This window comes from Phytophthora infestans, genomic scaffold (assembly GCF_000142945.1).
Source record: "Phytophthora infestans T30-4 supercont1.24 genomic scaffold, whole genome shotgun sequence".
NCBI classification, from domain to species: domain Eukaryota; phylum Oomycota; class Peronosporomycetes; order Peronosporales; family Peronosporaceae; genus Phytophthora; species Phytophthora infestans.
In genome coordinates this window covers 1,915,930-1,929,942 of record NW_003303735.1, presented here as the reverse complement: position 1 = coordinate 1,929,942, position 14,013 = coordinate 1,915,930, and the positions used below count along the sequence as shown (strand labels likewise).

Sequence of the window (14,013 nt, the reverse complement as noted above, 5' to 3'; positions counted from 1 at the left end):
TCATGATGTCGGTAGAGAGTGTGTGCGTGCGTACGTGCGCTAGTGTCGGTTTGTGAGGTCCTCGTAATGGACGTGAGCTCGCTGTGTTCTATCGACATGAGATCGACTTTGAACCAGGGCGTCCTTGAAGAAGTCGATTTGCTCCGTCAGTTGCAAGAGTTTTGCATCCTTGTCAGTCAGCATTTTCACTAGAACTTTCTTCTCTCCTGTGCTTGCCAGCATGATGCGCTTCAAGACCTGTTTGCCCACTAAGGTTAGTGTACTGCACAACGGGTATCAAAGGATACGATGAAGATACCTCTGTTTGTTGGAGTACACTGAGCATGCCACCGACATAAATTGACACCGGACTAGTGCCGCGTCCATTTGCGAGCTGTAATGGGTGCGTGTTCCCGTGTTGTTGAGCTGGTGGACGTTCTAGCTTCATTTTGACATGACCAGATCTAATATTCTCGCTACCGTCGTCGTCTGCGGTACTATGAGCTAGGAAAAACTCCATTAACGACACCAGTGTCGCAGTCAGAAGTTCCTCTAGACCAATTTTCGCAGCAGCTAGCTGCATCGGTGAAAAAGCTAGTTAGTTTTACACATTACAGTGGAAAAGAGACAAATTTACCTTGACAGGGTCGGAAGAGTAACTATACTTCAGTAGTTGAGTCTGGATACTGGCAGTGAGGGATGTTCCTAGATTTTCGTTTAGATTTATGTTGTCCTGAGAAGTCCATCCTAGATATGTCTTCGTGTCGCGGTGGAGGAGCAAGTTTTTCACATGGTTTGGCGTCTGCGCTGATGTAGTTCGAGAGAATCTGCCTGGAATTTCGGTCTCATTTGCTTCTTTTTCAAGTTGTTGATGAATTTTGTGAAGGTGTAAGATGTCGGCCTTTAACTGCTGCAGATATTGCTCATCCAGACTTGGTGGAAAAGATGTTAGCTCCTCTTCGTCTTGTTGAACGTCACTCTCTGGGCTTGAAGTAGTCTCCAGATCTGATAAATCAACTTAAAATAAAGATCCTACTCGAACATTGTTAGCTTTTACCTTGTGAAAAACATGTTTTCTTGTGAATATTCGGGATAGTTGTTGGCAGTGTTCGAACACCATCACGCGCAGTGCGTGGTCGCTGTCTTGCCTCATGAGACACAGTGAACGACTCGGGCCGTCGCACACCACCACTGCTTTGAGGTCTAGGGAAAACAGTGCACATTTGTTAGCTGCTTGAGGTTCTTCCGCCCACTTTTTTAATTATACCGGTTGAGATAGCGGGTACTAGCTGGTCGCTGGTGCAGGACTGGCGGCTGCTGTTTCTTCTGCTGCTGTTTTTGCTGCTGCTGGTTTGAGCTGCGGTCGGGTAGATTGATGAGGGGGATTTCGTTCTCTCGACTTACGCTGGGTGACTTGAATCCTGAAAACGAAAGTGACCTACCGTCCAAAAGTTCGAAGTTAATGGCAATGCTCAGGTCGACAGAAGAAACACCGTACTTGTACTTGGGGCGCTCGTTGAGGAAGGCAACAGCAGGCGAGGATGTATGTCGAGGAGCTGGTCGGCCGTAGAGGTCCATGCTGGCAAATGCGATAATTGACACGAAAGCTGCTTTTAGACTGTAGCCGTTTTGAGCGACACCGAGGTTAACTAGTCGGAAGCGTGGATCTTTGGGGCAAATTTAAAAAAATGGACAACGCTAGCAGTAGGAAAATTCATGACGTCACACCCACGATCAATATCTGACGTTGTGCTTCTATGTGCTGTACCTCTAGACGTTCATGTAATTGCTAAGACTTTTATACCTAAATGTGTCGATAGAAAGTGAAGTAAAAACCTGTTGTACTTCTAGCTCTCGTCGTTGCTCCTTCAGGTGCTTCTTTGCGGACATCAATGGTTCCTTCACGGATTCACAGCTCTCTCAGTATCGCTCTTCGTCTACAAAAGCATGTCTTCTTGCGCTTTGTTGCCGCCGCAGACGAACTAATCGATGTGTTTGCTTGTACTATACTGTAGATGTACTTGGAGTCTTGTCCAGAGAAGAAGTGGCAGGAAACGTGATCTTGCTAGCTTTATATGCGGCTCTGGAGAACACTCGCCTCTATCAAAGTTCGTTTTTAAGCTCTGTCACTTTTACAATGCTGAAAAACTCCTCATAATATCCACAGGTTCCAAAGGCAACAAGACGAAGCAACGTGCACCGTTAGTATTCGCCACCGCGCTGGCTGCCCCCGCTTTGATTTGTCATAGTTACTTCCTACAGCTCCAGACTCACGTGTACGCGCGTTACTTTTACTTTACCATTCAGTTATCTTACATATTTCCGTGCAGACTTCAGCTGGACCGCGTCATGAACAGCATTGCTATTGCACTCGTACACATCGAAGTGTTCTTAAACATTCTGACACTGCTGTGGCTCTTCCAGAAGAGCACCATTTCACTTTGACTTTGCGAGAATTAACGAGGATATGAAATGTAATATTCAGAAGTGAGCGTTAAACAAAAGCCTCCACTACCTGAGCGCATCTACGCCATGGTGCCACGCAGCACAACCTGCTCGGCATCCGCAGCACGTGCAATAGTCGTACCCAGACGATACACCTTCTCGCCAGTAGCTTCCACTTGGCGCGTCACCTCAGCCACGTTAGCCTCAGGCAAGAGCAGCACCATGCCGATACCGCAGTTGAAGGTGCGGGCCAACTCGGTGTTGGAGAGGTTCCCCATCTTCTGCAGCCACTTGAAGACCGGAGGCAAAGGCCAGCTAGCGCAGTCAATGTCCACAGCCAAGTCCTTGGTCAATACACGCGGGATGTTCTCCAGAAGACCACCGCCGGTAATGTGAGCGAGCGCGTTGATGAGTCTCGACTTGACCGTAGGCATCAACTGCTTCACGTAGATCTTGGTGGGGGTAAGTAGACTCTCACCCAGAGTCTTGCCAACCTCAAACGGACACGGGTCGCTGTAAGCGAGACCCGACACCTCAACGAGCTTACGCACTAAAGAGAAGCCGTTCGAGTGCACACCCGACGACGTCAGACCCAGCACAGCAAAGCCAGCTTCGACCGGCAAAGGCAAGATAGCGTTCTTACGCACAGCACCGACACAGAAGCCAGCCATATCGTAGTCTCCGTCGTGGTACATGGACGGCATTTCAGCCGTCTCACCACCGATAAGACCGCAGTCCGACTGACGACAGCCCTCCGCGATACCCTTGACCACATCAGTAGCCTCGTCCACCTCCAGCTTGCCAGTAGCATAGTAGTCCAGGAAGAACAGCGGCTCAGCGCCCTGCACAATGAGGTCGTTGACACACATGGCAACGAGGTCAATACCAACAGTGTCGTGCTTCTTGGCCAGCTGCGCCACACGCAACTTGGTACCCACACCATCCGTACATGCCACGAGTGCCGTGTCCTTATCGTAGCCAGCAGCTTGCAGGTCAAAGATGCCGCCAAATCCACCGAGATCAGCGTCACAGCCCACACGCACCGTCGACTTGCAAAGCGGCTTGATCCTGTTCACCAGCTCGTTACCGGCGTCGATACTCACACCGGCGTCAGCGTACGTGATTTCCTTCTTTCCGTTCTTGAACAGCAGACCAGTCTGAGCCAACCTGATGGCGTGCAGGAAGGCAGCACCTTCCAGGGGCTGCACACGCGCCTTGAGCGACTCCGGAGTGTCGTTCTCCAGCACGGGACACTTCATCTGCACAGCGATGGGACCAGCGTCCACCTCCTCGGTAACGAAGTGGACAGTGCAGCCACTCTCGGTCTTCTTGGCTTCCAGCACAGCACGATGCACAGCGAGATCCATGCCACCAGCGAAGTCGGGCAGCAGCGACGGGTGCACGTTCAGTACCTTGTTCTCCCACTCCTTGCAGAACTCGCCCGACATAATGCGCATGTATCCGATAAGCAGCACGAGATCCACGTTCTTCTTCTTCAGCACGTCAGACACTTGAGCGTCGAAGTCAGCACGTGACAAATTCTTGGCCGACAGAGCCACCGACTCGATATTGTGCGTCTTGGCGCGCTCCAGGATGCCCGCAGCAGCCTTGTCACTCACCACGATGTCAATACTGGCGTTCAGTTCGCCTGCTTCAATAGCATCAATGATCGGCTGCATGCTGCTGCCACGAGTCGAGCCCAACACAGCCAGTTTGAGCTTCTTAGCGCCGTGCAACAAGCCCTTTAGACCGATATCCGAGCGGTACTGAGCACCCTCGAAGTGGATCTTCGAGACTCCTTCGTACGCGCGGTCCAAAGCGCCCTGAAGCGAGGGACCCACTGCAGTAACAGCAAGTACGCGGCCACCTGACGTCGCGATGTTGCCATCTGCGTTCGCTGTACCGGCGTGGAATACATCGACGTCCTTCAGAGACTGCGCATCATCCAGACCGGTGATGATCTTGCCCTTAGGGTAGCTGTTCGGGTATCCCTGCGACGCCATCACAATGGTAGCTGCAGCTCCACTCTTCCACGACACAAGCGAACGCTCCAGACGGTGTTCCACACACGCACGCATGATCTCGAACAGGTCAGAGTGCAGCAGCGGCAGCACAACTTGAGTCTCGGGGTCACCGAAACGGCAGTTGAACTCGACGATCTTGGGACCCGTAGGGGTGAGCATGAAGCCCGGGTACAGCACACCAACGTACGGCATTCCCTCCTTCTTCATCGCAGCGATCACACGCTCCACAACGTCCACACACTCGCGTTCCAGCTCACTAGTAAGACACGGAGCGGGGCCGTATGCACCCATACCGCCCGTGTTGGGACCTTGGTCGCCGTCCGAAATACGCTTATGGTCCTGTACGCCAGGCATGCACACCACACGCTCGCCGTCACAGAACGCAAGGAGCGACACCTCTTCTCCAGTCATAAACTCTTCTAGAACGACCTCATCGCCAGCCGATCCGAAGGCTTTTTCCAACATAACTTCACGTAGAGCTTCATGGGCTTCAGTCTTGTTGGTCGGGATGAGAACACCTTTGCCGGCAGCAATACCTGAAGCCTTGACGACGATGTTGTGGTTGATGGAGTCGAGATATTCCTTGGCTTTCTCGTACTCCGTGAAGTTCTGGTACGCAGCGGTAGGAATGTTGTTGCGACGCATAAAATCCTTGGAGAACGCCTTCGATGCCTCCAGTTGAGCGGCCAATTTGCTCGGGCCGAACGCCGGGATGCCGGCAGCGTTCATCTTGTCGGCCAGACCGTCGATCAGAGGTGCCTCAGGACCCACGACACAGAAGGTGACGCCCTTACTCTTGGCGAACGCGATAAGCTCATCGTGCGCGCCCACGCCGATGTTGACGTTGGAAATGCCGGCCGCGACGTCCTCCGTGCCGGCGTTGCCCGGCGCCACGTAGATGTGGCCGGTGGAGGCGGACTGCGCCAACTTCCAGGCGATTGCATGCTCACGACCGCCGTTGCCGACCAGGAGGACGTCGTGTACCGGCTCCTCGTCGCCGCTGAGACTGGAAGCGATTGCCTTGTCCAGCTCGGCGAACAGAGCGAAGGCCTTTTCAGCCAACGCGCGACGTTCACGTGGCGAGAAGGCAAGCGAACCGTCACGCGAGATCTTGCTCTGAACCATAGCCAAGTCAGCTTCGTCCACGACGACACTGATCTGCTTGTGGTTCCAGGCGGCGGTGCGCACGAATGAATACGCGCCTGAGACCCACTGAGCTATGCGCGCGTGCGCCGCGGCACCAACGTCCGATGCGCTGGGTGGAAGAGACAGGACGGCCTCTACGCGGTCCGAGAGCATGAGCTGGACGTCCGCGGGCGTGGCAACAGCCACATGAGGCACCTTAGCGGCCACCAGAGCAGCCTCCACGGCTGGCGAGCAAAGCGAAGCCACGCGCGAGCCGCTGGACTGCAGAGCCGCCGCAGTCTGCACCAGCGCGTCAGGCGCGCGGTCTCCGCAGAGCACCACGAGCGGCGTCGTTGAAGCCATTGAGAGAGAGCTTGCTTGGTCTCGAAGGACGCGGGCAATTCCGGTATGGCTGGACCAGAGTGTCAGGAACAGCGGATGGCTAACACGGCAAAACGCAAGAGGCCATTTTTCACCAATCCGAGTGTGGTACTACGGTATTATTATTATTTTGGCAAATCACCGTGGGATGAAACTACAATTGGTGTGCGCCACATTCTAGTTGAAGTGCCCTCCGAGCACACCAATCAACATCGTCAGCTCACAACACTTGATGTTCTTCCTGCTTTCAGTGCTTTGTCCATCGACACAAGAGAAATATCCTCATATTCGGACGTCATGCAGCTCAGTCACCATTCATGTGCTAAAATGATCATCTCCCTGGTCGGCTTGTTCTTCAGCCGTCCTGCTAACGTTTATTCTTACCTGCTGGCTTCGTCCCAGCACTGACTGACTCAAATGCACGCATTCATGCTCGCAAACGGAGCTCTAAAATATGAATGCCCCACAGGATGCATGCCACCACATCATTCAAATTTAGCACAACATTTACCCCTGGAAAATTGACAAGACAGCAAGAGCTTTGATAACCCAAAGCCAACAACTCTTGGATACATGGCCGAGCTTCTTGTTTTCACCGCTTACAGCAAGCTTTCCTTTGCATCACACACGTGTTATTTTCTAAAGGAATAATACAAACACAGACACAGTTGAATGTCCCACAAAGACGTGGGGTTGGAATTATATTCCCCACCGCAAGGGTGTTTAATACAATTCTCCCCCGCAAAAGTCACTAGGAGCAGCAAGTTGCGTCCCCAACTTCAGTGTAGATGATGGTGCTGGCAGCGAAGAGACAGACCAGTCAACGGCTACGCACTTAGGCGGAGTCGGCGATGGTCACCTCAACCTCGACACCGGGCTCAATCGAGATCGACGTGATCTGCTTGACGATGTCCGAGGGGGCGTGCAGGTCGATGATACGCTTGTGGATGCGCATCTCGAAGCGGTCCCACGTGTTGGTACCCTCACCACAAGGCGACTTGCGCGTGGTAAGACGCAGGATCTTGGTGGGGAGACGCACGGGGCCAGACACCTTCAGGTTCTTGTCCACAGCGCCGCGCTTGAGGTCAGCGCACACCTTCTCCAGGTTCTTCACGTTACGGCTCGTGAGCGTAATACGAATGCGGTGGATGCGTGTCTCCTCCGCCTCGACGGTCTTCGGCTTGTTGACAAGGGACATGATGCTGGATAGAGGGCTGTAAGAATAGAGCAGAAGGCGTCAGCACAGGGGCCCATAAACCATCGCAGAGTCCAGTCATAAGCGCACCAGTAGCTTTGGACTGACAGTAACCTGAATCCAAAATGACGGTAAGTTGGCGGTGCGTGCCGAATGGATGGCAGCCATTCGCTGAAGTTTACTGGGGTGGTACATTGTACCATGCAAAAGATAGTTTAAGAGTGTGTGCAGCTGATGTTGTAAACATCAACTTGATCCCTAAGTCGATCATATCATCTTAAGCGGGGAACGTTGATTTACACAGCAGCATTCCCTTTCTCGCATCATGAGTGTGACGCTGTCGGGCCGCCCTGCTGCCGTGTGCCTGGGCATGGGTGTGGCAGTGCTGGCCTCAGTGTCGCTGTCCAGACACAATTACAATCTGTGGCGCGCCTTTCGCCGTGCGTCCTCGAATTGCCAAGCGCGGCACGGTCTGTGCAGCTCCAGTGCCGATCCAGCATCGAGTGTGCGGCTGCTACCGTGCGCCACAGAGTTAGAGCAGTTAACACCCAGCAGACTCAGTAAACAGAAGATCACGGTCGTGCAGGTATGGGATGTCTGCATTAGCCGAGAATGCAAAGCGAGGTTTCTTATTGCTGACTGTGTATGGTATCGAGTAGCTGAACATCTTGGCGAGCAACTTGGCCACGCGGAACCATTTTCCGTATGTGGTAGAGTCAAGTCTCAACTGGGAGAACCGCAAGATGATACTACTGCGACAACTAGAGGCGCTGGACGCAGACGTATTGTGTCTAGAGGAACTGAGCGACTACTGGACGTATGTGCCTTCAGCTTTTGGTGCTTTGTACTTAGTACAGCAAAACAAGCGGTACTAATATTTTCTTGTGCGGGATATGGCAGATTCTTTAAGCCAGAGCTGCTGGATCGAGGGTACGAAAGCGTCTACGTGAAGCGGCCATCGATTCACGTCTCGAACTGGTCCGGCGAAAAGAAGCACGACGGCTGCGGTATTTTCTACAAGTAAGTTTGGCCTTGGCGCTGGTTGATGCACCACAGCTTTTGCTGACGATGGGTATGTTACCTCTTCAGAAAAGACAAGTTCGAATTGAAGGAATTCGAGGCAGTGAACTACCATGATCCGCACGATCGCGTGGCTGTCTTGGCTCTGCTCAAGATGCGTCACTTTGCGCAATTTGTGTTAGTCGGTTGCACGCACCTGTGGTGGAATGCCAAGTACGTTTTGTTTTTTAATTGAGAATCCTGGTGTTGAAGGAAATAAACTCATGTTTTATGCATTTCTAGGAAGGTGGATCATCAGATGGCTGAGCTTTACGAGCTTGAGGAAGAGGTTCTCCGCATGAGCAGCGATGTGAGGGACAAATACGAGCGCGAACTAGCCGATACTGTGACCGGACAGACCAGTGTACCAATTGTGCTGTGCGGTGACTTCAACAACTCTCCCGAGTCGCCAATCTACGAGTACATGGAAAACTCGTTCATGCAGAAGCCTAATCTGGAGGGATTAAGTGAAGTTTTCCGTAGCGCCTACGCTTTTTACAAGCCAAACGCACTGGCGAGTGCATTGGAACACTCGGACGAGGAGCTGCAATCACTCAAGGTAGAAGAAGGCAAGAAGGCCGAGCCGCCTCACACTACTGTCAACTTCAGGCGATGCTGGACGATTGACTATATCTGGTACTCAAAGAGCAGTTTGGTGCCTTCGCGAGTACTGGAGATCCCACCGGAGAGCGAGCTACGTGCTGAGGACGGGCCAGGTAACTGGTTCAATCGTCTAGCCATGTCGGACAGCTTGAACCGATCAGGTCGCCTGCCATCGAGCCTGCACGGCAACTACAACGGAATCCCCAACTCCGTTTTTGGCAGTGATCACGTGCCCATCATGGCCGAGTTTGAGTTCCTCTGCGCTAGTGAAAACAGGAATGTCGAGTAGAAGTATACTTACCCAGGACCCAGTTTTGCGTGCGACTGTACTACATGTATCACCCACCATCACGTCCTCGACAACCGCTGGTCGGCTAACTACATGTAACTGTAAACGTCGTTAAGTGCACTTCAACACGAAGTGTATTTTCTTCATGCAACATTCAAGCAACAATCAATATGCCGTTGTGATAAGAATAAACGTCATTCATCCACTTCCTACAGCCCATGCATCTCCGCCGGCGGCTTCAGACCCCTGTGCGGTCTCGCAGCCGATGGACGCCGTCTACATGGAGCATTCAGGTAATTGCAACGCCCTCTTCGTCTCTACACCCATTAGTACGTTGCATACGAGACTGAAAGCATTGGAATGGCATATGGATTGGCTGAGAATTCTGACGGGTGGGCATATTCCAGCTGCGTGAAGCGTCAACGTGGGCGTTGGCGGCTGGTGGACTTCAAAAGAAGTGGAAGGGTCTGAAGCAGCGTACGGCGTGGCGTTACAAGACCTTAAAGGACGATGACACGGCCATCGTCTTCTGCGATGAGCAAGAAAAGGAGGTGCATCTAAAGCCTCGCAAGCGACGGCTGGACGACCCTCTGGCTTGTCATAACGTGCTTGCTGCAGCGTCCACATGTAGTCTTAATGGCATCTTAGGCGCTACGTCACCCGAAGTATCGAGCCAATTCTGCAGGACCATGGTCGGATTCATGTTACACTCATGCTCACCGTCCGAGCGTGCGAAAGTCCTAGATGTCCTCACAAGGCAGCGGCTTGAGGAGATCACAATTGCCAACCGAGCGTTGGTCATTCGAGGTATTCAGCATTGCTTGATGTCACCATTGATACGTGGCAAGGCGGCACTGCATACTGCGGCGACGAATGTAGTCTGCGGCACGTACGGACTCGAGTTGTCGGTTCTCAAGGAGCAAATACACTCAGACGAGGAAGCTTTTATCGATACCTCGGGGCATTTTCAGCTTGAAGATGGTGGAGACCGAAAACTGCACACACAGGAAGTGCCGCCGCACAATGGAGACCTCATCCAGCTCATTTACGGCAACAAAAATATCACTGAAGTCGTCACAATGATGCAACATATCGCAGTGGAGAGTGTCAAGGTGAAGGAGCTCCAGCCCAATCTGATTAAAGTAGTGAGTGACATTGATGACACGCTTTTCCCCGGGTGGATCGATAAGCGCTACCCGCTCCACATTCCGTATCCTGGCGTCTCGACTCTCTTCGCTCGTCTGTCTCGTGGACTGGCACACGACGCAAACGGCGAAACCGCTCGTCCTTCCATCACTTTCCTCACTGCTAGACCTCGAGGATGGCTGAGTGTGGGACGCTACTTGACTCTACAACACTTGAAAAGTCTGGGTGTACCGAACGTCACAGTGCTCAATGGATCGGTTAAAGGTCTCGTGAGCAACGAGAAGATTGCCAGTCTCAAACTGGACAACTTCTCTCGCTTTGCAGCGTTGTTTCCCGAGTTCAAGTTCGTCTTCTTCGGCGACTCAGGTCAAGGCGATGCCTTGTTGGCTTCGCGATTATTGACAAGCTGTCCGGAACAGGTACTTGCTACTTTCATTCATGACGTGAATCCGATCTTCGCTCGAACAGGTGATGGGGGACTGAAGCGAGCGTATGCTGCGTAAGTGCTCGAAGCTGTTCATTCATCTTGTATTGGGATAGTCTGACGGTTCATTTTGATGATTACAGTGAAGGCGTCGAGTTCTTCGGAACGTATGCAGGTGCTGCGTTAGCTGTGCACAAGAAAGGGTTGATCTCGACTGAAGACGCACTGGCAGTTGTAGATGCCTCGGAGAAGGAACTTGAGGAGATTCTCTTCCTGGGACCAGAAGCGACTCTGATGAAGAGTGAACGACGCCATGAGTTGCAGCAAGATCTTGACCTAATCGAGACGAGTTTGCATGCCAAAGAAGCAACAGCTTACAATTAGAGTGCCGCGAAGTGTAGAGCTAATTGTATCCAATCAGATGCAGTACATTTTCCGATTTCTTCGTAGTCATGGATCGCCAGGAAGCGCGAACTCGCATGCTGCGCTTGTGGCTGGCGGTGAGCGATACAACTCGCACCTCTATCCACACAACACAGAGGTGCGTTGCTCTACTATTCTCTACCATCCGCTGACCTTTACACATCTACTATTATAGTACCGTGGTGCACGCCGACAAGGTGATTTCAAATGCTGGGCAGTCACTTTTCGCATGTACTAATCTCGCCACGCCCCTGGGCGCCTACTCGCACGCAGTGCTGAGAGACCAGGATATTGCGCAGCTGGAGTCGCCGCTGACGACCTCGGAGCTGCGAGCGCTGCTACTCGCCGACAAATGAGCACGGAAGCTCGCTGTGGTCATAGCAACGTACATGTACATGTTTATGGTGGAGAGAAGTGGGTCCAATCTACAACGTACGACATTATTTTCACTATACATCTCTATCTTGGTTCGTATTGTACGCGTCCAGCGCAGCTGTTAGCCTAGCGCCGGACATTTCAGGGGAAATCGTTAGTAGTGTCTGCTTCAGCTCGTTGCGCGCGCGCGATGGGGGATAAAACGACACGACACAGCGCACACAACGAGCGCAGTTAGGCAGACTGGGTGGGGGGCTTTAGCCCGTTCATCGATACAAATGAGACGCTTGGACTGTTGGCTCACAGGCGAAGAATCATGCAGGGTTGGCTCATTGGGTCGTTTTCGTCGGGTGACACCGTCGCCGAAGACGTGTCTCCGCCGCTGTCGTTGCTGGTAGTGTTACTGCCACTGCTGGAGCTGCTGGTTTCGGTGGTTAACGATGGTGTAGAGTCACTTGGAGGTTTGAGCATCATCGGAAAGGATGCATTTGCTTGCAGGTGGGGAGACAGCGACGAAGACGACCCGAACGAGGAGTCCGAGCCATTATCACCACTGCTTCCACTAATGATCGAAGGCACGCTGTTCTTGATAGCATTAGGAGCTGCCCTTCCGGCATCCATACTGCCCATACCGCTTTCACGTCTGGTGTCACGCAGGCGGTACAGCACGTTGTTCGGCAGAGCCGGCCAGTCAATAATGAGGTGGCGAATGGATTGTTCGACGCGAGACTGGAACCTGCGCACGAGTGCTGTCGCCACCTCCTCCGGTAGCTCTGAACGGTGCTTGAGTGCCGTGCGCTTAAGCAGATCAACCAGCTCTGTGAACGTCAGTAAGACACCCATATCAGCACGCGAGTGAATCACACGGACAACGCCAGCCTCATCCTCGAACGGGATGTAGTTGGGGTCACAGGGAGAATTCACTTTGTGTTGTTGGCGCTTCTTCAGACGACGGTGAAGAGCTGCGAAGTGCACGCCGTGAGCTTTGGCGGCGTTGCGCAGACTCATGCCGTGGATGGCTACATCTTCCATTGCTGCCTCCCACACCTTGGCTGGCACCAAGTTGCTCTGTCGGTAGTTGCGATCACTTGAGTTGCTGTCGGAGTGGACAGAGAGACGACCAGTGCTGCTCCCGGCGCTTAAGCTTCGACGGTAGTTGTAGTCTTCTCTTGATTGACGCGGTGGCTTGTCGAAGCGGAGGCGCTGCTGACGCATCGGACTGCCAGCTCCATCGATCCCATCAGTATCCTTCCAGACGTATGAGTTGCGAAGAACAGGACTCAGCTGTGACGGAGGCGGCGCTGCCGGCTGACGATAGTTGCGGTTCTGGGCCCAGCATAGCTGGTCTTCGCGGCGCTCAAGTCCGTACGGCTGCTGCTCGAGCTCGCAGCCTCGGCTGTAGCACTCCTGTTGCAACTGCTGCGACGATAAAGGGCCCTTGAGGCTGCTGGTTCGTGTTCTGCTGTCGCGGATCATGCCGTCCACATCCACAAATTCGTTCTCGCGCTTAAACAAGGTGAGCCAGCCAGCGGACGGGAAGAAGGTGGGCAGTGCGCGGCGTCCATACAGGCCAACGATCGTGCGCGCCACCTCGGCGATGTCAGCGTCCGCGTAGCCCTCGAGTCGATGGATTCGTCCGTCCCTGGTCTCGTACTCTTCATACTGTTGCTGCATAAATTGTTCTCTTAGCATGGAAACGATCTCGTCGTTCAGCTCGGGCGTGAGATCACACACCGGCGCAGGAGGACTCATTACCGCAGTCATGGGCGCTACGCGCGGTAGCGGCGCGCCGTTGGGACTGCGTTGGCCAAGAGCCAGCGAATTCAAGCGCGGGAATACATAGCGATCGTTGTTACTGCTGGTAGCTGCGGTCCTGAAGCTGCCGTTGTCGCTGTTGGTCGGACTGGTGGTTGTTGACCCGGGCAGGGACAGCGGGAGCGGAGCTGCAGCGCCATGGCGCAAATGTTGCAGCGTGTGCTGACGCACCAGTCGGTGCAGCGCGACTTGCTGCAGCCCATACGTCTGCGACGCCTGACGCAGTGAGAGGCGGCGCTCAACGACTGCGTGCACGGCCTGCGCCCAGACGCTTTCGCTGGCGGAGCCTGGACTCCAGTTTCGACGTATGCCACTCATTCGCGTGTTTTGTCGGGGGCGAGATCTGTTGTGCGTCTTCTCCGCTCCGAGGACAAAAGTTCTGTAGCGTTCTTCATAGAAAGACTTTAATCTCCGGCCAAAGTACGAAACGTATCGGCCGACTTTGGCGAACGAATCGAACGCGATGGTCGAGATGTCTCAGCAAGTGAACGCTGCCGTTGCTCTTGATGAAACCACCCAACGCTGCTTGACCACTGAGACCAACTGAAATGATTAACAGTCGCGCTGTCTGGGGCTGAAAGGGACAGTGAGAACGCATCTCTCTTGCTTATTTATTTTGGTCGAGCCCCTACAGCGTCTCAGCAGCATCGACGTGTCTCGCAGGCCATTTTTTTCATCGATTCACCTTGCGCAAAGAAAGCTGTCAAGGTCGGATCTGTATCGGCGCTCG

General features: G+C 53.3%; 5 protein-coding genes across 5 annotated transcripts; 3 read left to right on the top strand and 2 right to left on the bottom strand.

Moving 5' to 3' along the window:
- Nucleotides 1-2,504: 2,504 nt before the first annotated feature.
- PITG_12300 (phosphoribosylglycinamide synthetase, putative) lies at nucleotides 2,505-5,936 on the bottom strand (the record flags this gene model as incomplete). Its single annotated transcript, XM_002900857.1, has 1 exon — nucleotides 2,505-5,936. One exon carries the CDS (start codon nucleotides 5,934-5,936, stop codon nucleotides 2,505-2,507), a length of 3,432 nt encoding a protein of 1,143 aa, XP_002900903.1.
- An 869-nt stretch (nucleotides 5,937-6,805) lies between these two features.
- Nucleotides 6,806-7,278, top strand: PITG_12299 (uncharacterized protein; the record flags this gene model as incomplete). The annotated part of the gene is made up of 2 exons (XM_002900856.1): nucleotides 6,806-7,126; nucleotides 7,246-7,278. The coding sequence occupies 2 exons, from the start codon at nucleotides 6,806-6,808 to the stop codon at nucleotides 7,276-7,278; spliced, it is 354 nt and encodes a 117-aa protein (XP_002900902.1).
- A 196-nt stretch (nucleotides 7,279-7,474) lies between these two features.
- Nucleotides 7,475-9,100, top strand: PITG_12298 (uncharacterized protein; the record flags this gene model as incomplete). Its single annotated transcript, XM_002900855.1, has 5 exons — nucleotides 7,475-7,735; nucleotides 7,809-7,966; nucleotides 8,050-8,169; nucleotides 8,239-8,382; nucleotides 8,452-9,100. The coding sequence occupies 5 exons, from the start codon at nucleotides 7,475-7,477 to the stop codon at nucleotides 9,098-9,100; spliced, it is 1,332 nt and encodes a 443-aa protein (XP_002900901.1).
- Nucleotides 9,101-9,365: 265 nt separating this feature from the next.
- Nucleotides 9,366-11,546, top strand: PITG_12297 (uncharacterized protein; the record flags this gene model as incomplete). Its single annotated transcript, XM_002900854.1, has 6 exons — nucleotides 9,366-9,429; nucleotides 9,518-10,745; nucleotides 10,814-11,019; nucleotides 11,072-11,211; nucleotides 11,269-11,290; nucleotides 11,367-11,546. 6 exons carry the CDS (start codon nucleotides 9,366-9,368, stop codon nucleotides 11,447-11,449), a joined length of 1,743 nt encoding a protein of 580 aa, XP_002900900.1.
- Nucleotides 11,547-11,768: 222 nt separating this feature from the next.
- PITG_12296 (uncharacterized protein) lies at nucleotides 11,769-13,601 on the bottom strand (the record flags this gene model as incomplete). The annotated part of the gene is made up of 2 exons (XM_002900853.1): nucleotides 11,769-13,333; nucleotides 13,451-13,601. 2 exons carry the CDS (start codon nucleotides 13,599-13,601, stop codon nucleotides 11,769-11,771), a joined length of 1,716 nt encoding a protein of 571 aa, XP_002900899.1.
- Between the last annotated feature and the right edge of the window lie 412 nt (nucleotides 13,602-14,013).